A 27,644-nucleotide genomic window follows, 5' to 3' on the forward strand; every position below is an offset into this window, starting at 1 on the left:
CATGGGCACGAAGAACGGATTTGGGGATGCACAATGCCAGGGGTGAAAGACAGAGAGCTGCTTTCACCTTGGCATTCAGGACAAAGCAGGGCAGAGAGAACTTTCCAGGGTTTTCCATGGGGATTCACTTTATTTTGATGTGTGAAGAGAAGGTGGGCAGAGGCAGGTATCTTCAAGCAGGGGCCCAGGGTGTGGACTTCCCAGTGAAAAAGCTGGTGCGGGCACAAGTCAGGTGGCCTGAGGTGAGCAGGGTTATACAGGAGGTTATACAGGGGCAGGGCGGACACACTGCTGAGAAGACCAGTTTCAAGGGCAACCTGCCCATGAGGCAGGATCCATGAAAGGTATTTAAGAAACGTCTAGATGTGGCACTTCAGGGCATGCTCTAGTGACAGAGACTGTAGGTTGTTTGGTTGGACTCGATGATCTTAAGGGTCCTTTCCAACAATGAAGATTCTGTGATTCTGTGAAAGAGATCTTAATTTATGCTGCTCCTGTTGCCAGACTTCAGAGTCGTTCAACTATTAGGGCAGGCAGCTTGGAACAGATCGTGTATTTACAGTGTGCTCATGAGAAATATTCACGTTTCAAGCTGGAAATGTGTCTGTCTTCAAGCTTGAGCAGTATAATATATCTACTGGCACCCTTACAGTTTTCACGTTTAAGTAAGTGTTTGATAATGCAGCCATGGTTATTAGAAGATGCAATTTCTGTGGTTTCAGCTTTCTTTCACTGGCGTGCACAGTTCATCATTATGCTGGATTTATCATGCCCTGGAAAAGTTCCTCTATACTTCTTGTTGCACGTATTTCTTGTACACAACTAGAATATGTTGGCATAACATATGCAGTTAAGAAGAAAGTAACATTTTGCTGGAGAGATTAATTATATTCTGGGTATCTTGACTTTTAAGAGCTTATTTTCAAACTCCTTGATTTACTGTTCTTCAGTGGTCTCTAAGCCAGGGTTATGGAAAGCCATTTCATCAAGTGTGTTTCCTTGGTAAGACAGCCTTAAAAACGGCAACTAACAGGTGCTCCAGGGAATTACTGATAAAATTCTGAGAAATCCAACTATGGCATAACCTGTCTGTAGGAAAATTTAATCTAAGGTGAGTCAGTCAGCCCTTGGTGTATGACCTGATCAAAAATGACTCGGGCTTAGTCCTGTCAGCAAAGCTCTCAAAGTTGTTGCTATTAACGTTAAGTGTTCAGTTTTATCTTTCTTAAATCTTACTAAATGAGGCCTAACGCTGTGTCGGTCAGTGAATTTGGTGGGTTAGCTGTTCCATCAGTATCTTCAACTCATAATCTCTCTGTGGTCTCACTGTTGCAAAGCCAAATCATTTAAGATCAGAAGCGGCCAGAGGTCGAATCCCAGCCTGTGTAGACTTTCTCTTCTTCAATTCAGACCTTCGTGGACAGCCTGCCCATGAGGCAGGACCCAGGCAAAGTACAGAGGAGACGTGCTGCCGTTGGCACCCGGCTTCGCCAACGGCCGTCCCAGCGCCACACCCGCGCGCCCCAACCGCCCCCTGCGCCGCTCAGCCCCCACGTGACCGCGCCCTCCAGCGGCCCCTCCTGCCGCGCGCATGCGCATTGAGGACGGCGGGCACACACCCCCACAGCCACCACCCGGCTGCTCAGCGCATGCGCCGACCCTTCCGGGCTGCTGCCCTGTTTCCCTCCCCCCCATCCCGCCCCGCACCCCTTCCTGCCTTTGCCATGGCGACACCGAGTGGCCTGATCCGGGCCCTGCATCGCGGGACCCTCGGCCAGGTAAGCGGCCTGGGACACTGTCCCCGTCCCGCGGGGACGCGGGTTCTCCTCACGCTCTCTCCGGTTGGGCCGGCCCAACCGTCAACCCGCCCTCCCCTCCGCCCCGCGCAGCGGACGGGCTCCGCGCATGCGCGGTGGGTCGAGCGCGGCGGCGGGGCCGGGCCGGGCCGAGCCGGGATGGACCGGGCCCCTTGAGTTGCTGCCGTCCCTCAAGCCGCCGTTCTCTCGGCGTTGTCCCTTCCGCTTTCCAGATGGTTGTCTCTGGCGCCTCTCGGCCGTAGGGGCTTCTCCTCAGCCGGGGCTTAGGGGCAGGGGAGAGGGGGAGGCCTGAGGCAGCGAGTGAGGTGTGGGGGCGCAGCGGCTGCTCCTGCCGCGGCCGGTGGGTGTCCTGGTGGTCGTTCAAGTGCTGAGGTGTCCGTGGACGTTATTCAGCCTTGTTCTTTTTCCCTAGAGAGTTACCTGCCCATTTTAACTGTACCTACAGGCTACAAACTCCTGTCTTCTCAAGCAGGGAAAATAAAACCCATGTGGGTGTCTGAACATTAGTTAGAGGATGTATGTCAACCCTCTGCCTTGGTACTTACACAGCTTCGGTGGGCTTGTTAAATTAATGCATTTGGGATTGCTTCTCCCCTCCCCCCCATCTGCCCTCCCAATTCTATGACAAAATTGATATAAAGGAGCAATTGATTGTATTTAGGAAGATACCCTAAGCAGTCAGCTGGGTGAAGTAGGAATATATTCAGCGAGCATGTGTTTGCAGGCAACCTCCCTCATGAAGCTTTCTGTGTTACCAATCTAAATTTTTATGTAGCTTGTTTTTAAAATGGGTGGAAGAATTATTTATTAAAACAGTCTGATGACAATAATACTAATGTTGCATCATTTTACTGAATGTTTGTTTCCCTTAGCTGCACAATTGGCTTTTTCATGAAAACCATGCTCACATTCATATATCATCCAAATCCTGAATGGTATGCTATGTTTCTACAATGGAACATTTTATCCAGGATAAGTGTCAGGATAGATGTGTCTCATGTTGCTTGTGAGGAGAAATAGGATAAGTAGAAGATCAAAGATGACTTTCAGCTTCTCAATGTTATCCATGCTATCTGTCACCTTGCAACAACTGAAAACTATCTGTTGCCCTCTACCACGGAGTTGTTATTCTGAGAATTTCAAGCTAAAACATACAGTAGTACACAAAAAGTTGGTGTATATAACAGTGAGTTTGGGTAAACTACAAATTGCAGGAATTTTGAGTTATTTCAGAACTAGGATTTCTACGGTTGAATTTAAGAAATTAAGGCATATTTCAGTTACTTATCAAGAAAGCTAATAGCATGCAAATGACTTTGATTCTGCCCTTTCTATTGAGGAGGTAGTGTTGGAGGGAAAGAGGGAAAACCTGTTATCCCTTATGAAACTTTCATAATCAATATTTTACTTAGTATTCTTAGTATGCTTTCTACTAGGTGTTACTATGGGGCAGAGGTAAGGTTGTTGTGCTTGTTTTTGTTTCAGAATTCATTTGCGTATGAGACTACTGTGAATTTTAACCATACAGAAGACCTAAAGAGTCTCAACATGGCATACTCGATAACCTTGTTGGGTGCATCCATTCCTTTAGCTGCTTTGATTTCGTTTCACTTGCGTGTACCTAAATCTTCCTAGGTTTTTAACACTTAGAATTTGAACAGTTACACTGTCCCTGTAATACACTTGCCAGAGCACACTACATACAGATCTTGCAGAGATGCCTCAAACCACTCTGTATTTTTAGAACAAGAATGGCAAAGTTCCTTGAAAAATATTGAAAGGGTTTGTATATGCTTATCGTTCCAGCTACATATGGTGGCTCTCTGATTCGTTCAGTATCCTAGCAGGTACCATCCCCTGCCTTCATTCCTCTAGCAAAGGATTCTAGTTTATCCTGTGTCATATAGAAATCTGCTCTGACCAAACTTGGCTTTATTAAATCTTGATATTCACTCCAACATGAACAACTTTTCCACCTCTGAGTCACCCGTCAGGTCAAGATTAATCATCAGGTGCTTTGTCACCTGGTTACTATCACCTGATGTCCTTTAGATGTAACAGCTCTGAGAATGTTTAAAAAAAACAAGAAGCCCAAAGTTAGTGTTGGTTAGGTAACTTCATACCAGCCGCCTCCAAATAACAGTAGTAATTTATGTTGTTTCTTTGATTTTAAATTTGCAAGTCCAATATGTTGTGGGCTTTTGTCACTTTCCTCTCTCACTTTAAGTGTCCTTTTATGTCTGACTGAAAAGAATTGCACTGGAATTGAAGTGGTACTTCAGTGCTTCTTCAAAAGAATTGAAGGAAAATCTGGCTTCCTAATTTATGCTGTTCCTGTTACCAAACTGGACTTCAGAGTCATTCAGCTATTATGGCATACAGCTTGGAACATGTGTGCTCATGAGAAATATTCACGTTTCAAGCTGGAAATGTGTCTGACTTCAAGCTTGAGCAGTATAATATGTCTGCTGGCACCCTTACAGTTTTCACGTTTAAGTGTTTGATAATGCAGCCATGGTTATTAGAAGATGCAATTTCTGTGGTTTCAGCTTTGTTTCACTGGCATGCACAGTTCATCATTATGCTGGATTTATCATGCCCTGGAAAAGTTCCTCTATACTTCTTGTTGCACGTATTTCTTGTACACAACTAGAATATGTTGGCATAACATATGCAGTTAAGAAGAAAGTAACATTTTGCTGGAGAGATTAATTATATTCTGGGTATCTTGACTTTTAAGAGCTTATTTTCAAACTCCTTGATTTACTGTTCTTCAGTGGTCTCTAAGCCAGGGTTATGGAAAGCCATTTCATCAAGTCTGTTTCCTTGGTAAGACAGCCTTAGAAACGGCAACTAACAGGTGCTCCAGGGAATTACTGATAAAATTCTGAGAAATCCAACTATGGCATAACCTGTCTGTAGGAAAATTTAATCTAAGGTGAGTCAGTCAGCCCTTGGTGTATGACCTGATCAAAAATGACTTGGGCTTAGTCCTGTCAGCAAAGCTCTCAAAGTTGTTGCTATTAACGTTAAGTGTTCAGTTTTATCTTAAATCTTACTAAATGAGGCCTAACGCTGTGTCGGTCAGTGAATTTGGTGGGTTAGCTGTTCCATCAGTATCTTCAACTCATAATCTCTCTGTAGTCTCACTGTTGCAAAGCCAAATCATTTAAGATCAGAAGCGGCCAGAGGTCGAATCCCAGCCTGTGTAGACTTTCTCTTCTTCAATTCAGACCTTCATTCCTAACTGTAACAACTGATGATGAAAAAAATCTAAGTGAATGAAGTGAAGATAGGGAGTGTTTGTGCTTAGGTGATGAGGCAAGTAAATCTTACCTATCAGCAGTACTACCAATACCAGAGACTAACTGTGGGGCATTTCTGTACTGATGTGAACTCAAGCTCTTGGACAGGGTATGTCTTTTTCTCCTCTATTCCCCGTAATGGACTTTTTTTGTTTGGACGTAATTTGTTCAGAGAGAAACCTACTCAGCATTGCACATACCCCCCTTCACACTCTTTGATCTACATATCTCCTAAACATAGTATGTTTGAGACATACCAGAATGTAGTTTACTACCTTCACTGTTACCCCAGTGAAGTATGAGGACTTGGTTTTGATTATAGTCACATGCATTACTAGATGGCTTTCCAGGCTCCCAGCTGGAGGCCTACTTTTAGATGTTATTTGCCTTCCTGAAGTCAGGAGTCTTTGGCACCGTTTTTCTTTTCTAGTAGCAAAGTAGTTATTGCTATTACAATATAGTAAGAATACTGCAATACCTATATTGCTTTTCTTCCTGAGAGCATCTTTTAAAGAAAACATGAACCTCTCATTTTGCTGCCTTTTCTCAACCTCAATCCTCCCTCTTTGATAAGTGAGCCATCCCTGCCCTTCACACATGATTTATTACAGTGGCTATATTGTTTTTGCTAAGCTATACATTTTTGTGTCCTACAGCCTTCCTCTCTTGTCAACTTTCACAGGATTCTCAGGCACCAGGAAAGGGATTCTTTTTTAGCTTTTTGTGAACTGCATCTTCCAGCTGCAAGGGTTGGTATTTTTTAATGCAAAATATTTTCCTTTCCTCTTTGGTGAAAGAATTTGGTCATTTTTTTTCCTGGCACTCAAAAGTTGTGTTTGCTGTAACAAGACTCATGGCAGTGACTCTAGCAGGCATTGTTTGGGTCATACAAAGAGAAGATTGGTTTGAGTCCCACAGCCCCAAGGATGCTGCTTCTGCCTCTTGGTGAGTGCTGCACAAAAACACCTCTGGTGAATGTTTAGTCAGCATTGTTGCAAATATGAGACCGTCAAATCCAAGGACAACATGTTGGTAACCTTAGCAGCTCATGTAGGAATGTTCCTGTGTCTTCGCCTGAGTTAATATCTGAAAAAAATGGCACAGGATAGATCCCTATAGGTAGTTTCTCTAGCTTGCTTTACACTTTATGACCAAAGGTGGTGCTAAAATCAAGACGCCTTTACTGCATCTTCCTTTACTGTGGCAGCCTAATGGGTCTCAGGGTCAAAGTTAGACTAATTTGGCATGCTTTACTCTTAAACTCATGTTTGTGGTTGTTTTCCTCTAGTTATCTTTTAGGGAATTGCAAAAGATGTTTTTTGTTTACTGAGAATTGATGCTAAGCAGACTACGTCCCAGACTGGAGGTAGGAGACAGGTAGGTTTTGGAGACAGGAATAACATTTGCCCTTTTTTCATCTTCTGATACTTTGCTAGGCCTCTGTGAACCTCAGTGATTCTGGCCAGTGTTCTCAGTACTTTAAGAAGAGATCTTCAGACTGGTTTGCTATGATGAAATTTGATTCATTTTTTGATGAAGTGTTATTCTTTCTGTATTTAGGCCACCTGATCACTCCATTGTTACTGTGCTAGTCATGTTAATGACTGGTCATGTTTCATATTTTTTTATGAAGATGGCTGTGAAAAAGGCAGTTAGATAAAAATTGAAGGGTTGTTTTGGAGGACACCACTAAAATGCATTTTCCCAGATTGCAAATTTAATCTTGAGAATTTTTAGCTATAGTTACCATACGGATTCTGGAGAAAGGAAGTAACTGAAATTACCAGGCTCTAATCCTTAAGGATTTCGAAGATTATAGTTAAAACTATAGTGGGAGAGAGAGCTCAATTTTTAGTATCATTCAGATGTGTTATGAATGAAATGCAAACAATTTAAAAGCATCCATATTTCTGTCTTGAATTTGTTGCTGTCGCATAGGGGTCACTTTGTTAACCATTAATGAAATGAGTCCCCAGATGCATGTAACAAGCTGCACACATACAAAGGTTACTGCAGCAGGTCAGCTTCAGAATGGCTGTCCAGGCAGTCATGTACTGAGATTGATAGATGAGCAGACAGTTTTTTAAGTGCTTGCCTTGGATTTATGATTGTGACAGTCCCCAGTGTTGCATCTCTTTCTTCTAGAGAGCACGAAGGTTGGAGGTAGCAAAGTGCTTTTGACTGAGAAAAAAGCTGGAAATGCAAATACCTGTTTGACAGCAAAGACCCATGCTGTTTCCTAATGTCCAGTATGGGGTTGTTTGACATGTTGTCATCTACAGGACCTTTAGGAAAGATCTAAGTGACTTGAGAAATGCTTTCCAAATATGAGTAGCCTCTATGTGGATTCATGTGTAGAAATTGGTAACTTTTTTTTTTTAATTTCCTGTTTTCTTATTTTCCTGAATTTTAACTTTTTTACTATTGTTGTTGGGCACAGGTACTAAAAGTTACTTAATTATCCATCTTCTCCTGAAATCATCTAGGTTTAGCAACATGTTCCAGCCTTTGGATTAAATCTCTAGTATCTCCTATCCAGGTTGGAATGGAATCTTACTTAATCAGTCATTTATTTTTATTTTTATCACTAAATAACTTATGTTTAATCATCTAGGGAAACAGGCTTATCTGTCAGATAAAGCATTGGAGGTGTTCTCTAAGCCAGAATGAAACCATTAGCATATGTATAATTTTCAGAGCTGAAGGGAAGTTAGTACGCAGTGAGAATATACATTTCTTGGGTCTTCACTGGGTTCGGGAGAATTCAGATTTCCACACAGAGTTATTAGACTTTCCATTTGTAGAGAGACTTCTCCTAATCTGCCTTGTTTTATGCCTTGTGTCTAGTGGATTTTGACTGCTGTTGTAGTTGCACAGGAGACAGCCCCCATTGTAGACAGAAATGAAGGATCTTTGAGGCGTGAACGGGTCCTATTCATTTCCATAATGGAGTTCTAACAATAAAGTCTGGCAAACATAGATTGTTTTAGCAGGAAACAGCCCTTTATTCTGGCATCTTGGCAGGGCTTGGGTAGAGTCCCACCATTCTTTCCCCCTCTGGGCCTTGCTTTCAGTCTCTTGGCTGAGCCTGTTTTTTCTCTTGAGAGACTTCTGTTTTTATTAACTTGTTTTGTACAGTGAGTTTAATGAAAGATGCTACTCTGGCAGTCCTGGATGTTGAAGTTTTGTGTAAATTTCTCTGGTGCATATGTTGAACAAACATACTGTGAATTGTACAATCTGTAGTGGATCACCTCTGTCTCTAGACCGCAGACTAGGGGTCTTGTTTTAATGCTGTTTCATTGGCAGATAGAATTTCCATTTACTAATACAGCAAGTGCTCTTCTAGACATTCAACAATTACTTTTTCCATGACACAAGTTGTGGTTTATGCTGGGACTCTAGGGTTAGATGAACAAACATTTTGTGGAGTTGACTCAAATTACAGTAGGATCAGAAGTTGAAGTGAAGAAAACCCCTAAACATTAAGTCAGTTAAGTCACCTTAGATCATATATTTTCTGAGCTCTGCTAAGTTCGTACGTAGCAAATTTAAATTGTTTTCCTTTTGGTTATTTGAGCCCTTGACTGTTAGTAACTGTAACAATACCATTCTTGGAGTTCCTAACTAACTCAGACAAATCACGTCGCAATTTTATAATTTTCTGTTGTATCAGGCAAATCTGTGTATTCCCTGGACAGTATTAAATACATTTTTGCCCTCAGAGATGTACACCTTGAGAGTGTGCTGAAGTTCTCTCTGCGAGTGAAAGGAAATAGATGTATATTCATGTGTATATATACATACATATACACAAATATACAATGAAGTATACTGACTTTTTCATTTCCCTCATTTTTGTGCTGAAATGTGATGATTGCTACCATAAATGAAATGTCTGCTTTTACTTTTAACTACGAGTTCTTTGAATTATGCTAGGGCTTGCTTCTACTTCTTGGAGCTTGCAGAAGTAATGGAAAGGTGAAGTTTACCCGATTGTTTCAGTGATGTCTGCATGATATCTGTATGAGGAATTTGTGTTGTGTGTAGGGAGCACTAATAGGGGTTTCCTCAGTTTTCACGGTGTTGCACATAAATTATGTTATGAACTACTACCACAATGCCTATGTTATCTACAAAACCAGGCAGATAAAACTGCTATGCTTCATTTGTATTTAGATGGCATTTTCATAACTGTACAGAGTAGGAACTTTTTTTTATTTAGATTACTTTGTTAATAAATAAGAGTTTTGGAGTCTTGCAGTACACATCAGAATGTGAAATGCTTCTCATTGATCTTTTGAAGTGGTGTAAGCCCATCTAATAAGCCCACCTCAGTGGGTCTCAATATTTAAGTTCCTGTGCAGAAAGATCCCAGGGTTGGGTAGTGGTAAGTTCCCATTTTTGCGGCTCAGAGCTCCTGTATAACTATTCTAATTCTCAGAAGTATTCAGAAGCTAAAATGAGATTAAATTGTATACATACTCCCACTCTGACAAATGGAGTATTTGTGGTTTTGAATCCCATCAGTCCAGTCTTCTCCCTGTCATTTCTAGTCACATAGACTCAATGACAATTAAATAGTATACCTTGGTCTTCATAGTGTCCTCCTCACAATCTGGATGCTGAACTATTAACCTCATTTGGAAGGTTGTTGGCCAGCTTTCACAGAAATCGAATTGCTAGCATCTTCACAACTTCCTGGGCTCACTATCATCTTATTTGCTTTTGCCAGGTGCATAGTTCCGTCTTTGGAATCTGACGTGTTAGCTGTGCCTTGGAAAAGGTATAGCAACATTTCCATGTTAATAAAAGACTCCACACTTCATGATGATCTCACCAAAGATTCACGTAGCAACTATTGCTGTCACTTGCTTTCACACTTGTAGATACACTAATATCCCTGTCCTTTGGCAGCAAGATTGCTAAATGGCTTGTTTTGCGCTTATCCAACAGCAGGAACGGTTCTTTTCAGGGATTCTGCCTTAATCCTAGGTCTCATGGGCATTCATTTTTCTCCTTACCAGTATTGCTTTTTACATTAACAACAGCAAAGAAATATGGGGAGGTGCAAACTTTTGATGACAGAACCACGTTATGCTATCTTACCTAAATATAATCTTTTTATAGCCACATCAAAGTTTCTTTCAAAGGTGGTCTTTGACTTCTACTTGAATTGGGTTATCCATTTGCAAATATTTTTCTTGAAATCACATACTTGCCAAGATATGGAAAGACTTTACTTAATAGGCATCAATAGGGTGCTTTCTGTTTGCATGGAAGAACAAAACAGTTTCAAACATTTCAAAGCCTCTTTGTTGCTTATGTAAAGGGAATCAGGGGTCCAGCCCTCTGAATTCCTGACCGGATCTCATTTTGCACCTCTGCTGGCAACAAATTAGCTCATGTAATTGCTGCCACCAAGAATGAGTACACATTCTGCTCTTCATATGCTTCTACTGTTTTGGTTTGTTTTTTTTTCTGGAAGATACCCACATTTGAGATCTTTGCAGAGTTAAAGCAATGTCAGCACTTTGCACGTTCATCAAGCATTAAGCCAGGTCAGAACAGCCAAAGGTGCCATCACTCCCTTCAGAGGGACATTTTTACAGTTGGCCAAGCAACATTGATTATAAGTCTCTAGTAGGAGTCCTCAAAGAAAAATGGAGTATTACCCATCTCTGGGATAGCTGCAGTACAAACAGTCGGCTGCTTTTACAGTGATGCACTCCAAATTGAGAGTTGGTAATTTGCCAGGTTTCCTGGCAGTCATGTGTTTGGGTCAGTTTGGGTCAGTTTGAATAACACAGGTAAGTCAGTAAGGGAGGAAGTTAGTTAGAGAGCTCATCTTTAAAACAAAGCAGTGAGCGTCACACACAAACTAGGGAAATTTTCATTTGACGTTTCTGTGCTCAAGGTGTGTAATAAGCAGGACTGTGACTACAGTTCGCTATGATGTGGGTTGCGTGTGCTGTGGCCATTCCAGTCTTGCAGGTATTTTCTATAAAATTTTACGTGCTTTAGGTCTCAAACTTGATAACCCTTAATTGTACTATTATGAATCCTTCCCTGTATTGCTTTCGGTTTTACATTTCTTAGATGTTAGTGACCAAGGGCCAGACTTTTTTAAGCAGCATTTTGTTGTGCTAGTGCCTGAAGGTGCTGATGCACATTAGATATAAGTCTGACAAGAACTTCATCTCACGTAAGCAAAGAGTTTGCTCTGTATACAAAAAACTTCATCAGTTGTAAACATAGTCTGCTTGTTCAGTGGAAATACAGACACTGTACTCATCTTCAACTCAACCTCAGATCAAATTCCTTAGGAAGATAATATAGCTTTTATTGACCATTTACTTTTTGGGGTCAGTGCCTGTATCTAAACTAGGGCATCCAGATGAGCTTCTGTGCTTCTGGACACAGGAACATGCCTTGGCTACATCCTCTTGGAGGGCAAGACCTGAGCACAAATGAACCTCTCCATCCCCGTCATCTCTTCCTTGCCTATTGTTTGTCCTTTCTGTGGAACAGACGAGTCTGGTGATTTCAGGACCAACCTGCACTGATAAAAACAGTTTAAATGTAGTCTGTAAGTATTGTCTGTCTTCAGAAAAAGCTTTTTAAATTCTGAAGAAGTCCCCAATACAAGTATGATTATTATGTCTAAAATATTTAAATTGATAGAATTCTCTTCAGCGTAGACAAGGAGGACCAGCTGTATTATTTTCTTTGTGCATGTGTGCACCATTGGGGAATTTACTGAGACTTCCGCATCCTAAGGCCTCTCAACAGCCATCAGGTGGTTTTAAAACTTTCCTTTTCACCTGATATGAATTTCAGGCAGTGACCACAAGGTGAAAGTTTTTGAACAGCTGTGTTAATTTTGGCCCCATGTGAAATAAAGCCAACTTTTCCTTGCTACAGGAAATTGCCAAATAAAATAATGGAGAGGAAATGAACTACTCTTTGAGTTTCTTGGACAATATTCTGAAGAAACATAGTAATTCCAAACAAAAAATATTTTTCAAAACACACCCCTCTAGATGTAAGTTGATAGTCTTTGTTTATATCCCATAGGGCAATACTGGTAGCAAGCAGGTTCCTCACTTGAACAAAATACATAAAAACTATAATAAACTCTCTTTCAGCTAGGGGTCAGAGAAGGAGCAAGAGTGATCAGATGTTTTTAAGAGATTTGGATACTACTGTGATCAAAAACGTGAAACTTCTTTAATTTCTCTGGGAGGGAAGTATTTAGTTATGGGGGCATTCTTTAGCTTTTGGATTTGTTTTGCTTTAAGATTGTGGTGTTTTCATAGTTAAAATTGTTTCATATATTAACTTAAAAGCAGATCATTTCATGTATCAAATAACTTGTATTTATAATTTAGAAATATGATATACTTTTCTTTCCATTTTGACAGTAACACCTGTATCACGTAGCAAAATGAGTGCTAATTCTTCACTTGTTGCTATCAGTTTTATTCTATTGAAGCAGTGTATACTTCTGAATGTAGGTCTATACCAGTTTACAAGTATTCAATGTTAACCTGTATTTCAAATCTCTCTCCGTATTTCTGTCTCTCAACATGGAATGGTTTTTCAAAGCATGTCAGTGTTCAGCTGCTACCAGTGAAAAGGCCTCAATTCCTAAATTTTGTTAAATACAGGTAGAAAGAGTTGAATCTTGAAATGCCATGAGATCTAGCCTATCTAAATAGAACTCTGATTTCTCTTCCATCCTGTTTGGTGATCGCTCTTTGACCTTAATCATGCCTATGTAAGATCATAGGCTCAGAGGACCAGAAGAAACCCAACTAGAGGTGATCTGGTGATTCCCCTGGCCCAAAATAAAAATTAGCTGCCTTTACATCTTTATCAACACATCTTATGTATTTTTTTTTAAATAAAGAACCTCTCTGAGCACTCTCCTGAAATGTTTTCTTTTTCTTACTATTGAAAATTTTAACATCTGATCTGAATCTTTCTTAATGCAACTTAAGCTCATTGTTTCCTATCCTATTAACCATGGTCCCAAAATCATATGTAGAAGACTATATATTTAAGGCATGTTTAAGACCTTGTCCCTCCACAGTCTTCCTTCCACTAGACTAAACCTCAGTTCTTTCAGGCTTTCCTCCATGGTCTTATTTCTGAGGTCTCTCATTGGACTTGATTGTATTTCTATGACCTCTTTCTACTGCTGTTTAGAAACACAGGACCTAAAACATGTCCCCATGCTCCAGCTTGAGGTCATCCTCATCCTGAGTAGGATGAGTATATTGTTTTGTGTCTTCTGGATTTTAATCCTATTCATATATTTCTGTGCAACTTTTGCTTTATTTTATAAAAGCAGTGGTTTTGCAGCAGCATAGTATTGATTCATAATCACCTTCTAAAATGCTACAAATCCTGGATCCTGTTCTGCAGTTGTTGCCTGGACAGCTGTTCTCCTTCCTGTATTTGTGCAGTTGAGTAGTCCTTTCTATACAGATCCATGCATCTTTGCCTGGTAAATAGTATCTTGTTTTTTCAGATCGCTTCTTCACTTTGTCAATATAATTTTGAACCTTTATCATCCTTCCACCTTTGTGTCATCTGCAGATTTAATGAATACTCTTTATTTCATCATCCAGATTACTAATGAAGATATTAAAATATTAAATAGTACTGAACCCAAGACAAAACCCCGTGAAAATGTATTTGGTATCTTTCAACAACCACTGTAAGCCATCAAAAAGTACCATTTTGGGTTCTTTTCTGTCTGGTTCCACCTGCAGCATATATATGTTCTACAGGCTATTTCGCTAGCTTGTGGGAAATAGATAAAATCAGAACTTCACGAAAATCAGGATAAAACCTTTCGTACTACATCTCCATTCTAGCATCTTTTGTGTCAGAGTGATCTGACATCACTAGTTCTTGAGAAATGCTGCTGTCTGCTGTTTATAGCTGTAATTTCTTCAAAGTTCTTTATTTGTTCCTGTGTTTTTCCGAGAACTGAAGTTAACCTGACTGAAGGTAGGTGAGGTCCTTGAGTGGAGCATGAGGTTCTCTGCTTGCTCCCTGGCCCGCTGCTGCTGTGCCAGTGTGCTTTGCCAAATAGATCAGGAGGAAGGCAGACCTCGTGGGTGCTTTGAAGAACTGTTTCCAGAAGGCATCTCTGCCCTTAAATTTTAATTGTTTGGTTGCTACTGGTTCAGCCACATTGTTCAATGAACAGTAAACTAGTTTTTCTATGGATTTGTGTCTTAGGGGTGTTTTCTACAGTGTAATAAGTCTGTGTCTCTGCTCCCTCTCCTTTTCCCTTGTGTCACCTTCTCCAAGCAATGTAACCATCAAATGCTGTAACTATCGAATTTTCAGCTTTGAGCATTGTGTGCATCATCTAATGGATTTGGAAACAGCACATACTGAACTGGCCCGACCTTTGTGCCTTGCCCAGCTGAGAAGAGTGTTCCTGCTGATGGTTCAGCATGCTTAGCTCCTGCTGCAGCCTCCTGTCAGTGAGGCACGAATTTGGTTTATCTCTTAACACCTTACTTGTGTGGTAGTTGTAACAATGTAGTTTTAAGTCCTTTACCCTTTCACTGAGTCTGGGTGAAATGGACTTATAAGGCCTGCAGTTTATGTCTGTGGTTAGGTAGTTCAACTGAAGAAACTTTATGCCTTAGCTTAAAAAAAAGGGAAGTAAATGGTTTGAAAATAGTGCATTACAGGGTTAAAGCTGATAGGCTGCTGCCTATCAGCAGCCTATGGTTTCTTCGACCATTCGAAACCATTAACTGCAGTTCCGCATATGTCTTTGAAAACTAGGATGTGCAGAAGTAGTGCATGTGTCAGCATGTGTTGGGCTTGCTCTGTAACTGCATCTCTTTGGGGTGTGTCTCAGCTTTGAAGAGATGCCATAGCATGCTGTCCTTCCAGTTGATGTGGAAAACTGCAGGGAGCGCAGCACACAAAAAAAAATGCTATCAGGCTGTGTCCTTGCTAAGGAAGACATCATGGTTTAGAATAAGATTGGTGACGGCTGTTGGCTGCATGCAGACGCAGTGCTTGGTTCCTTCACCGACTGCGGACAAACCCATCCCACTCGTCAAATGTTATCAGCACTTCTTGTCCTAGGACCTCTGCAGCATACTTGCCAGCTCTTCTGTTTTGCAGACTTGATGGCTGCTTAAAAGTCCCCTAGCCAGAGTTTGTATAATCTGTTCCACTGGGTGGGGAGGGAACGGTCCGTGGCTGCCTCGGATCCAGAGGTACCTTCTGTTGCATGGCCGTGTGAACTGCGGCAACCTGCTGTAGATAATCCTTGCATCTGTCAGTACAGCTGTCACTAGCACATTGAGTGGCACGTGGAGCTCATAAAGGCAAATGAAAGAATACATTTGTGGGACACAGCGTACAACATTAAAGGATCCGTTTGCTTAGTCATCTTTAACAAGGCTGCATGAGAGGGCAGCCTAACCCAAACTCAGTTATACTGTATACTTTTGCTAGCCCTAGAGGGCAGAGTTAAATTTATAGGGTGGGGTTAGTATGTGCTATAAATGTTCCCTTTAAATGTGTTTCTCATTTTAAATATAAATATTAAAATCTTACTTAAGTTTAAATATAAATGCATTTGACATTCAAGAAAGGGGTATCAGGCAGTGCTGTTTAAATCTTAATTTAGATCAGTTTCTGAGCAACAAGTGAATCCTTTCTCAGAAGCTATCTATCTGAAAAATTGCTCTGGTCTAATTATGTTTCTTTCTAATTTAATGTTAGCTTTTTAATCCCTAATTTTAAGAGTTAAGCATGATAAAATAGCATTTGTAGCAGATGAATTTGGTGTATTGAATTACCAAATCAAGATATACACGTTTTAAAAATTTCTACAGCAAGTTTGTGGAGAACTATTGCTTAAAAAGCAATAAATGAAGCAAAGCGTGTAGTACGTAGACTGCTTCTAAGTTTCCCTTTTCCTTCAATTTTTTTTCCATCTCTAATAACATTAACACTTAAATTGTCCCAGTTAGGCTTTAAAATTTATGCTTTAGCTAGTAAAATCTGACTCGTCTGGTTTCCCTTCATTTTGCTGCTTAATAGCTGTCTGAAGACAGGTTTTGCTAAGGCAGGATTAACAGATGAACATATTATTTTATCAATGAGAGCTTTTAAGTCATGAAGTATTAATGAGGGAAATAAAAAAATCATAGATGCAAAAGATGCAGTAGTTGAGGACTTTTGTCAGCCAAAGAATTCTTTTGTCTTGGAGGTTAAGGCAAGTTTTTGGGTTTTTTTTCTTCCCATTTTTATCCATGTTGGGAGGATCCTCATGTTTGAAATTTCAAATTTTCCAATTTGTGTGTTTTACTCGTGTCTGTGTTTGCTTAATGCTGCTCGTTCTTCCCTTTGACTTTCACATTTTATTTTCCTCTGCCAAATTTGAACTTGCTTCAGTTTGGGACAGCTAGGGCTAAATGAATCACCATGGATAAAATTATAACAAGAAGAGCAAAGTCTGTGAATGATCCTTTGCTGTTTCCTGAGTCGTTCCAGTCTCATTAATCAGCACTGGTGCTGTGGAGGCTGTGTGGTGTGTTATGTCGCCAGCACAGCAGCTTCTCCGTCCCTTTCCCCCACCCCCTGCGTGCCTACACAGTGGGGAAAACTAGAGAGGGAAGCCATCAATCTTTCCTGTCGTAGATGTCAGCAGTGGCAGTGATTCTCCTGTCGGCTTCCTGCTCTTTCTGTTGTGCCCACCACCTGTGTTTAGAATTAGCTCTGATGCTGCAGATCTCACTCGGCTCTTCACCTGTTCTGCCCTGACTAAATAGCTGTTAAAATAAAGCAGAGCGGCTAAATGCTATAGCATGTGAATGGTAACCACCACTGAGGGTTGTGGGGTGATTTCTGTTGCAGCTGCTATTGTACTGCTGCTATTGTAACACTGTCATAATTTTCTGTAATGATGCTTTTTTTAGGTCTGAAATCTCTTGCTTGTGTTTCAGCCCAAACGTGAGCTTGTAAGCAAGTCTTTATTTAACGTAAAGATGGAAATATTTGTTAGACACATTATAGATAGAGGCATAAGCCTGTCTCCCATCAGTTAGCTTGCTTGGGTGGCTTTATGAATAAAGTCTAAAGAAATTAAAAGAATACAATTAGAAAAAGACTCTTTGGGAGTTGATTTTTATACCTCTATATCTGGTTAATGGGGGTCTTGAAAACGTAAGTGTTCCTCTCCCCCACCACTGGGGAGGTTGAGAAGCTGAGATGCACTGCCTCTGTACTTCTAGGGCGGGATTAACGGCATCATCTTGTGGTCTGTTGTGTTTAATAATAGGTCTAAAACAGACTCTAACCAGCCCAACTTTTATGTATAATTTTATATAATTGTATAAATGTTTTCCTACGCAGTCCTGAAAACTGTCTAATGGCAGCTTTCTCCTGTCTCCCTGACTGGATGCTAGCTTTTTCTGTTTTTAAAACCCACAAAGAGATGAAAGTGTTTATAAGGCGTAAGGTTTCCTTCTAATTGTAGCTTGTCTGCCATCATTTGACGTGTATGATGGCAATATTTATGTGGAGTTATAAAGAAGAGAGGCTTTGAAAACTTAAGTCCTGTGAATGCTTTCGCTTGATTTTATTTATGTAACTCTTCTGAAGTGGAGGAACTGCATTATGACTGATTTTACTGCATATTTGAGAAACAGTTTTCTGTTGACCGTGCCAGGCAAATCAGGTAAATACTTGTATTCAGTGGTCACAGAATTCATAAAGCTAAACATGAAAGGTATAGTCAGGATACTAAGAATTGGCTAGTGACGTGGGATGTTTTGATCTGCATGGATCTTTTCAGTGTGGATTCTCAGCACTTTCAGAGACCTGAATAGGTTTCTTCTTTTGAATGAATGCAATTTGAGGCATCCAAAACACTAGTTACCTCTCCAAATAGCTGTATTTTGTATCCATGGTTTGTGTTTCAGTATGAAGACAGTTTCATGCCTGAGTTTGCCTGGCGCTTATCCTGCTCAATTTAAAAACAATAACAACAAACAGTCTTCCTGGGGAAGTCTTAAAAACCTTTTAAAAATAAAATGAAAAAGGGTAACTTCCTATAATTTTAAAGGAGGCAGAAGTGGGTCCTTATACTGATAAACAAAAGGAGACTTACCATTTTAAATGTTGCAGATGTGGTGTTGAGCTCTTGGAAGGAGTCCTGTAACTTTATGGTCAGAGATACAATGAAGTGCTTTCAGCAATGGAGTTGTCTTTTGCTTTCCACTTGATTTTTAGTTTGAAAAACCAATTCTAGATTATGGTTAGGTATACGCTTACATGCTTGTTTTAAAAGGAATCTTGAACTCTTACTTTGCAGACTCTCAAATGTTTAATTTTTAAGAAAGACATGTTTTCACAGGTTTTTCTAAAGTAACTATTAATATTCTAATTTCAGTTCTTAAGCGTGTAAAAGTTGTGCCTGGGTAGATCATTAGCTTTTTTTAAAGCTGTCTTGTAGCTGTTGTGTTGTTTAGATATCAGAGTAATATGTACTCAGATTGTACTGATGTCTAAATTAGAGGTTATTAACAATGTAAATTTGAGTCAGCTGAAATTCATGGAATGAAATAGAGAAACTTTATTGTTAAACTTTTTCTACAGCTGCAGATGGTTTAAGGAGCATATGGCATCCTGCTCTGGAGGTTGCAAAAAAGCTTTTAAACACAATTGGAAATGCAATACGTACAGCTACCAGCATCCAAAGAGCTGCATAGCCGCTTTTAGGGTTTAGTGCTGCTGGGCTGCAGAAGAGCTTGGAAGCTTCTCAGTGTGCTCTTTAACAGGCAGGAGAGTCCTGTGTCTGCTTTCTGAGGTGAACATTTTAACCCCTAAAATTGATTGTCCTTCTACTCGAGGTTTCCTATAAACAGTGAAAGGTGGTGTTTTCTGATACAGAATGACTGACCATGTTTAGTATGGGAAAATAGTTTGGCCCACTAAGGGCAAAAACCAAACTGAAACGCAGTCTAAGGTAGCTGTATTTTTTGAGTCCCCCCTTCTTCAAAGAATTTTTGCTGTGGTAGATCATTGTGAGTATAAATTTTAGGCAGTTTTCATGTTTCCTTTAAAGATTTGGTGGTCTTCAAAGAGGTGAGATTCGGTGGTCTTCAAGTCAGTCTACCCGTGTCATTAATAACATGAGAAAGTTGTGTATTAAACATATATTTCTCTATATAACTGAACAGCATCAATTTGACTTTACTAACGTTCTTTCATAAAATCATTTCAATTAGACAAGCATGCTGTTAACACCTTCATTTTAAAAATAAAGCTGTTTGTGATGATCTTTAGGAGACAAGCAGGTAGGATTTCCTTAACTCTAGCAACTTTGGTGCGTTCTCCAGTTCCGGGACATTTGTCTCACGAGCAGGGCATGACTGTGGTTTTGACTGCACTGAATTGAGGCCTTGGCAATTGTAGCTCTCCTTACTACAGGTGTAACATATGAGAAAAGCTCTGCTTGGGTCCAAGAGAGCAGTATTGGATTTTGGAAGCTATCATCTTTTCCAGTATACTCTTTTGCATTGAAAATGGATGTGGCCATACTGCAGGGTGTTGGGGCCAGGCTTTATCCATCCTGTTCTGAGACAAGAGTGTAGTGCTTATTCCTGATTATTTAGGAGCATGTGGATGTTGACAGTTTTCCAGTATAAGGAGCAGCAGTTGTTCATCTCATCATGAAAAGGGAGGTTAGGTAAGAGAACACCTGAATGAATCTTAATGGATTTGGGGCCAAGCTTCATTTAGAAATGTGGATGAGAAATGCACTGTGGTGTTTAGAATTGCCATGTAGAAGTCTTATTGAGAGAAAACAAATAATAGATGTTAAAACATCTGTCAGATTCCACGCTTTTTACAGGAGTGAAGATTAACATGCAGCACTACTGGTGTAGGTGCACACACCACACAGAGTTAAACATACGAACAGCAGGCTCACACTGTGCTTACTACAGATGTCTGAATGAGTGAGTGCCTGTGGGCTGGAGCTGCATGTCTTGTGGCTTTCACTCTGCTCCATTGGGAAGTCTTCACTCCTTTTGTTTTTATCCTTTTCCAACTGCAGTACTTTCGAGCACACAGCTCCCATCCCCTGACCTAACAGCTCCATTGAAGTGCATTCCAGCCCCATGATTTCATGGTACCAGGCAGAACTCCCCTGCCACGCTGCTATGCTGCCCGCTGCTTCTCACGGAGTGAACAAACAGGGAACATAAACTCTCTCCAAAGGAGCAATGTTCTCTGTATATTTTTAGTGCAAGAAGTCCAAGATTCATTTAAGGGTGTTTTGTGTGGGCTTTTTTTAATATAGACTTCTGCTAACACAATGGAATATTTCATACCACCCTATTTGCTGTAACATCTCTTGCTTTATGTTGTTAAATGGAATCAAAGGAGTTAAAGATGAAAGACTCCTAGTCAGCTGGGAGCCTGCATAGGTTTGTTCTTTGTAATGTATTTGCTAGTGCTTTACCCAGGTCCAGCCTGGCTCAGTTTTCATTATTGGATTTACTTGTTTCTGCAAATTCCATACTTAGGTTAAGTAATTGCTGAGCTTAGACTCAGTATAATACTGCTACTGTTTGTTTCTCATGTTTAACTTGATATTTATTGCCCATATACTGAACAAGCCTTTTATAAGTAGTTGTTTACCATTTGAATGTAAAAGCACCGTTAAAGATGCCATGCTTGCTTTTACAGGTATACTCTTTATTGGATAGACAGAGAACTTTGTTATCTCTTTATACGAAACTGTTTCCATTTTACTTTGTACTTGAGTGTTTTCTTTAGAAAGTGTAGTATGTCACTAGATGCTAACTTATGTAGTGTTACAATAAACCTATCTTTAATTATTTGGAATAATCTTTCAAATATTTGGAGTTGGTACAGAATTTGAATGTATAGTGTATGTTGAAACACTGATATCCTGTATTTTCTTGGTGAAAAATGTTCTCAAACTACCTACTTAAATGTGTCTATTGCATTTGTACCGTCTATTTGAGTATGTGATTCTCAAATTATCGGACATAATTTTGCCAATACATCAGATATGTTCATAGTGACTTCTTCTACAGTGATCTGGGAAGGGGAAAAGGCAAATAATGTCATGGGAAGCATATGAAGTGTAGGGACTGTGGCTATAAGGGAATGGAGGCTGCGTTACATGGAGACTGACAAGGTTTCTAGGTAGAACTGTTCTCCACAGACTCAAGGTGTCAGCTCTGGGTCAAGGTATTGACACACAAGCTGATCTGTGCTGACTGCACAAAGATTCCCGCTTTCTGGTACAGCAGACAGTTACTCCAGGGAGTAGAGCTGTTTCTGCATTGAAGTAGCACTAGCTTCAGAGTCCCAGGGAAAAGAAGCAGTAATATCAGGAGACATTTCAGGTGGTGCTGTCTTTATCTAGACTGCAGATGAAAGATGTGCAAGTTTCTGCAGCATGCTTTAACGTGGTCATCCTAACGTACTTTTTTTGATGCATATCCATAGTTGATGTCTAGAACACAATAAAGTTTCTTAGCTATTCTAGCAGTGCAAGTAGTAAACATATTTTATATAAAATCACTGGAGTCAAGGCAGTAATAGCTTCCATACTCTGTGCCTCCTTACTGTCTTCATATACCATGCAAGAGCTCTTCTGTGAAGCAGGGGGTAAGGAAGCACAAGTGGAGGAAGAGAAGAATACAGGAACATGGGAGGGATGAATCTATCTGGTAAAAAAATGGAGAGTAGGACTGTAAGAAGCTATAACCTGTGTAGAAAAGTGTGGTTAAACAGGCGTATAAATGGGCAGTGGAAAGCAGGAAGCACTATGGGGAGAAATTAATTGTGGGAAGGAGCTTCAGGATTTGACCTGAGCGAGGGGAGACAGGGAGATGAGAAGAGGAAATGTGCTCTGACAAACAACCAGCTGTTCTGGGATCCCTGTAGGGGCAGAACACCATTTTAGTGATCATCTATCTATAGCCTTGTTTTCTTCTTGTGCTTTTAGTCTCTTGGTGAAGAGCAGGAACGTGGGAAGCAAAAGACAAATGTTATGCCTGTGAAGTACCTGTTGCATTGCCTAGCAACTGCTCTACACCCTTAATAACAGAAGCACAGTTCTGAAGCTTAGTGAATCCCAAGTTTCTACAAGACTTCATTTAATTTATGTATGTTGGGATTCTGTATGCCTCCTTCTCTAGGTGAGCACCTGGGCCTTCTCAGCATTAACAAAAAGCTGGCTGCAGTCCTTGGGCCAGGTAATAGCTTAGTGGGAGGTGAGGGGGTTCTGTGAGTGGTGACGAATGTTCTGATGTAGGTTCCTAGAAAAATAAGGGATCAAATGGCAAACAAGGAATTGAGTAGCATAATTCCATTTTTGTGTAATGGAGAAATGAGGGATGGGTGGTCATGAACTGGAGCACAAGAACTGGAAGTTAGAATTGCTGTTAGAGGAAATGGTGTGCTTTTCATTGCAGTGACTACCTTGCAGCTCCTGTGCTGGAGGTTCTCCAAGAACACTTAGAAACTGACTCAAGAATATACCTGGAAGTTAAGCAGATATTTGGGATGGGGTTACCAACTGGACTTAAGTGTGTAGGCATTTATGTGAGCAGGAGAATTTAGCAAGCTGCAAGCCCAAGCCTGCTCTTAACTGTCAGCGCAAACACATAAACATTGGATAAGAAAATTGTCTTGATCTGGAAAAACAGGCTTACTTTGAAAGCAATGAGAATTTTCCAGCAAATTTTGAAAGAAATGAGCTAGGCTTTTCTGAACTATAGATCGTATTAAAATAAAAAAAAGTCCCACTCCACTTGGAAACACATTCTCAATAATTTTTCTTGAGTCTTGAGGCAAAATTAAGACAATTTTAAGTCCTTTTTTTAATAGTTAAAACCAGTGGTACTTGGCCTTGCCTTTTACTGACATTTTGTGTGGTTTCATAGTTGTATGATTTTATTTTTTTTCTCCCCTATGCATTTGTAAGAGATTCACAGAAATGAAAATGGACCACATGAGTAAATAAATTCTCTCTACTTTGTTATAGATGTTGCTTATAAAATTTAGCAGGAAAAAAATCATACAGCCAGAGACATACTGAAGTTGATGTTCCTGCCGCACAACAGAGTCTGAGGGTTTGTATTGTGCAGCTGTGTGACTGGGACTCCCTGCTGAGGTTGGTGGGACCCTCATTTATAAGTTGAGCAGTCTTGCATACTCTTACAACTTGGCACTTTCACAACAAGCATTTTCACATAAAACATTGCTGAGTTAGTTTCTGAATATGGTAGAATTCTTTGGAAAGGTCAGGGAGGTAATTGATCATATGCTGACAGCTTGGGCCAGTGAGAAAATGGTCAGATGGAGGGCTGGGATGGAGGAAAACAAACTTTCCAAGATGATAACTGTCACCTAGCCAAGCCATACATGTTTTAAGCTTTTTAATCTTTGCTCACAACCTCGGCTTCTTGATCATTTTTTGCTGCTTCTCTGTGAACTCTCTTCAGATGTTGACATTTTACTGGTATTGATGCATCCACAGTATTCCAGGTGTGATCTTGAGATATAGCAGTATTTCTTTGTTGAGCCCTTTTAGAAACCCTACTGCTGCCAAAATGGGTAGTTTCAGAACTTTGATAATCTCTTTCATTATTCTTTGACCTTTGAATCAAGGGCTAGGTTTCTTTCAGGAACTGCTCAAAATGTCTTTGCTGCTAGAAAAATAAGACTTCAGTGTTCATGGGAGTTAAGATGGCCATCTACTTGGATATTGCATATGTTTACAACAAAAATGTTTGAATTTTCTACACTGTGATCCTAAGTTTCTGTATCAGAATGGGTAATATACTATAGAGAAACATACAGGTTCATCGCAAAAAAAGGATGAAAGAATCTACCACTTGGTTTCTGAGATCTAGTTTTCACTAATCTTGTTTACAGCTATGTTTGTCTGCATATGCAGACAGTCTGACATTACTTAATTTTACTTACATTTTATTTACTTAAAATTACTTAAAACTTAAAATTACATAGTTGTCAGTCTCTCTGCAGTGAGAGAATTTTGGCTGACTTAACTGCGGTTGTTTTTAGTCAATCCTGAGTTAATTTATACATTAATACACTGCCAGGATGCGAGAAGAGACAGGCATAAGTGAGGCTTTATCAATGACTTTAAAATATAAAATAATCTGTCAAAAAATGCATGTGTTAATTTTACCAATGCTTTGTAACAGAATATGGTCGTGGATCGGATTTTCTCTGGTATTCAGCCAACTGGGACACCTCATCTGGGTAACTACCTTGGAGCCATTCAGAACTGGGTGAATTTGCAGGAAGAATGCAGCTCAGTGCTTTATAGCATTATGGACATGCACTCTTTCACCATGCCCAAGGAGCCAGCTGTCCTGCGCCAGAACATACTGGACACCACTGCTGCTATCCTTGCCTGTGGTATTGACCCAAAGAAGTGTTTCCTCTTCCGACAGTCGCTGGTTAGTGCTTCCATTACATTAGATTTGTTTCTTATTAAGTGGCTTTCCAGGCATGTTAATGAATGAACGTAACATTACTGAACTACTTTGTCATCTTTGTGTCAGACGTTAGCAATGGTGGATTTCAAACTTAGCCCTTGCTGCTGTTTTGAAGTGGCTGAAACCATGGCTGAGAAGTCCATTTAGGGATAAGTACATTTTAAATTTCCCAAGCAGAGCTAGGAGTTTTTGTGGGTTATGAGTGAAATGCTGAGAAGACCTGTTAGAAAAGCATTAATTCGGCTCTGTAAGTCTCACTTTAGTCACAAAAGGTTAACTCATAAACGCATAAACGTAGTCTGTGCAAGTATAAAGGCAAGTAAAACATGTTTATCTGGTTTTGTATCAGCACTTACCACTTAATCTGCCAGCTGTTTAGTATCTCCAACAGGTGATTGGCATGGTAAGTTTTGTGTCAGTTCCATTGTAATCACCAGGGAGTTCGGTCTTTTGTAGGATTTTTTTTTTTCCTTCTTCCCTGTAACCTCCTGTTCATATACAACTTTTTCCACCTGATCTGATAATTCACATGTGAAATACTTGCTGCTTCTCTTGACCACCCCGAGGGGTACTGCCCTTACCTTCCTACTTAGCATATGTCAGCCTAGCCTATTGCATGCTGTGTTTTCTTGGCACACAGCTTAGTTTGTTGCCTGATTATCTTTCTGTTACTGACTCTAAATTGGCAAACTTCCGTAATTTCCCACAGGGGCAGATATGACATCTTTAGACGGATGTCTGACTTGCAGCAGAACTGTGAAGGTGATATGCGTAGAGTCCGAATTTTATCAGTGTGAAAAGAAATCGTTGTATTACATTCCACTTCGAACATGGCTCTTTACAGGCAGAGTTTCCTGTGGTTGTCTAACTGCAAAAGATAATCATAGCTCCATATCCCTTGTGGATATTGAAATGATGAAGACAGATGCACTTCCTGCTTCACTTTTCCTTTGTATTAAAAAAACAATCTAAATAGATTAGCTCAGAATTGTAGTGGGAGATATATTTAAATTAATTTATCCATTGCTCAAATCTGTTTATCCTTTTAAATAAATTACCAGCTTGGGTTTTAATTTGGTTCTACTCTGATTTAACTTCATTCACATCGAGTCTGACATTAACTGGAATAATCTCAAGGTGAGTTACAAGCCAGTGATGCAGTAAAAAATGGTCTGGAGTTCTGTTTTTTCTTGTTTCAAGCAACTGAGCAATTCAGTTAGTTACAATGCAGGATCAGTGACTAGACACACAGAGGGGCCTCTTCAGCCTACAAGAGAGATGATTTACAGGTTATGGTTAGAGAGGAATAAAATACAGGTTTGTAAAACTGCAAGCGAAATGGAGAAAATAAATAGCAAACACCTGTTTTATCTACTGAAGAACATAAACTAATAGGTATCAAAATAAGTTAATACCTGGTAGATTCAGCATGAGCAAAACAATGCTGCATTTCATGAAGTCCACAATTAGGCTACAGAACTCTTTGGCACATAATACAGCACGTGCTGAAATGTGTGTGAATTCAGGTAAGGACTTGACAAATTAGTCTGGAAAATCTGTTGGGGACTGTTAAACACCTGAGGTTCCACCTCTGCAGGAAGTGCTGCAACCACAGTTGGGAGAATATCTATGCTTTTCTGTACTTATTTTCTTTTCTGTTGTTTGCTGTCAGAGATGGATATATGATACATTTCAGTGTTGCTTTTCTTATGTTCTTATGAGTCAAAAACTTAAACTACTGCTGTTTCATCTCTTGCTAAACCCAACATGCAGATTTCCCTTGAAGCCAGCAAATTATCAGTGAGGATCTTGCATTGCAGTCAGCCACAGAAAGCACGTTGTATCTTTCATAATATACTAATGCAGAGATTGAGTCTTTGAGTTCCCAAAGAGAAAGTACCAGACTCGGGAAATGACAGGAGGACAGGACTGTAAGTGATGCTTCTACAGAACCTATACAGTCAACAAGTAATGAAAACTTTAGATAGCTAGACTTGAAAAACGTTCAGCTTTATCACACAAAAGTTTCCATCAAAGATTGTTCTGGTTTATGTTATGGTGGTTAGGATGGCCTCAGTTAAATAGACTACCTTTTATTGTCATTTTTCTGGGTGTCCTTATCTGTCCAGATCTAATGGTTGTTCTTCTTATTCAATATAAAGAATAAATATTTGCTTTCTGGTGGCAGTGTCTGATGTCTTGAACCATATTCTTAATAATACTTACCACATATCAATACAGCTGTATCAATACAGATTTCAGAAGTGGCTGATTCTAGCAGATTTTTGTAAGCTCATTGTCACACTGCAAGCAGAAGGAAGACTAATTACAGTTGTTTGTGAATCCAGACTGTTTCTGTAATGGTTTAGGCTGAAGTGGTTTGACTTCCCCAAAACTAAGTCTATTCAAGCTGTCCGTCATGTTCAGGTATACACAGAGATGCACAATGGTCTGTTACAATTGCATTGGCAGGACCAGACGTTTCTCTGGAAGCAATTAGAAGGAATATCTGCACGTAGCTTTTGAGGCAAGGAAAGGAGACAGGAACCTTGCAAATGTGATTATTGTTTTAGTATGATAATGAGATAGTATGTTATGGCATGTCATAATGTCAGGATGATTGTTGCTAAAAACAAAGGTGTGAGACGGATTGCAGCTATTGCTAATCAAGAAAGTTTATTACTTGATTTTGGATTGGTAATTGCTTGGTTTTCGAAAAAGGAGCTGGCCTTTCCTTTTCAGCCACTGTAGCAGTGTCCAGGGGTGGTCTAAAACGACACAGTTTTGTTTACAAACTTTTGGCTGAGGTGTAAAGTGACCAAAACCAATTGTGTACTGAGCAGTGAAAATCCAGCTGCAGATAAAGAACTGGTTTAGTTATTTTATTACGGGCAACAGCTTTCTCTTTCCAATATCAGATCAAACTGATAAATGAGAATTCTATGTTGAAAATTACC

At 40.0% G+C, this 27,644-nt stretch overlaps 1 protein-coding gene across 1 annotated transcript in view; it reads left to right on the top strand.

The window, feature by feature from the left end:
* Positions 1-1,588: 1,588 nt before the first annotated feature.
* WARS2 (tryptophanyl tRNA synthetase 2, mitochondrial) overlaps positions 1,589-27,644 on the top strand; it is a 45,653-nt gene continuing 19,597 nt past the window's right edge. The window contains exons 1-2 of the mRNA XM_074593374.1: positions 1,589-1,778; positions 24,391-24,648. Of these exons, the coding sequence (XP_074449475.1) occupies positions 1,650-1,778; positions 24,391-24,648 (387 nt within the window). The 5' untranslated portion in view covers positions 1,589-1,649. The remainder of the gene's footprint in view (positions 1,779-24,390; positions 24,649-27,644) is intronic.

This window comes from Larus michahellis, chromosome 1, assembly GCF_964199755.1.
Source record: "Larus michahellis chromosome 1, bLarMic1.1, whole genome shotgun sequence".
Lineage (NCBI taxonomy): Eukaryota > Metazoa > Chordata > Aves > Charadriiformes > Laridae > Larus > Larus michahellis.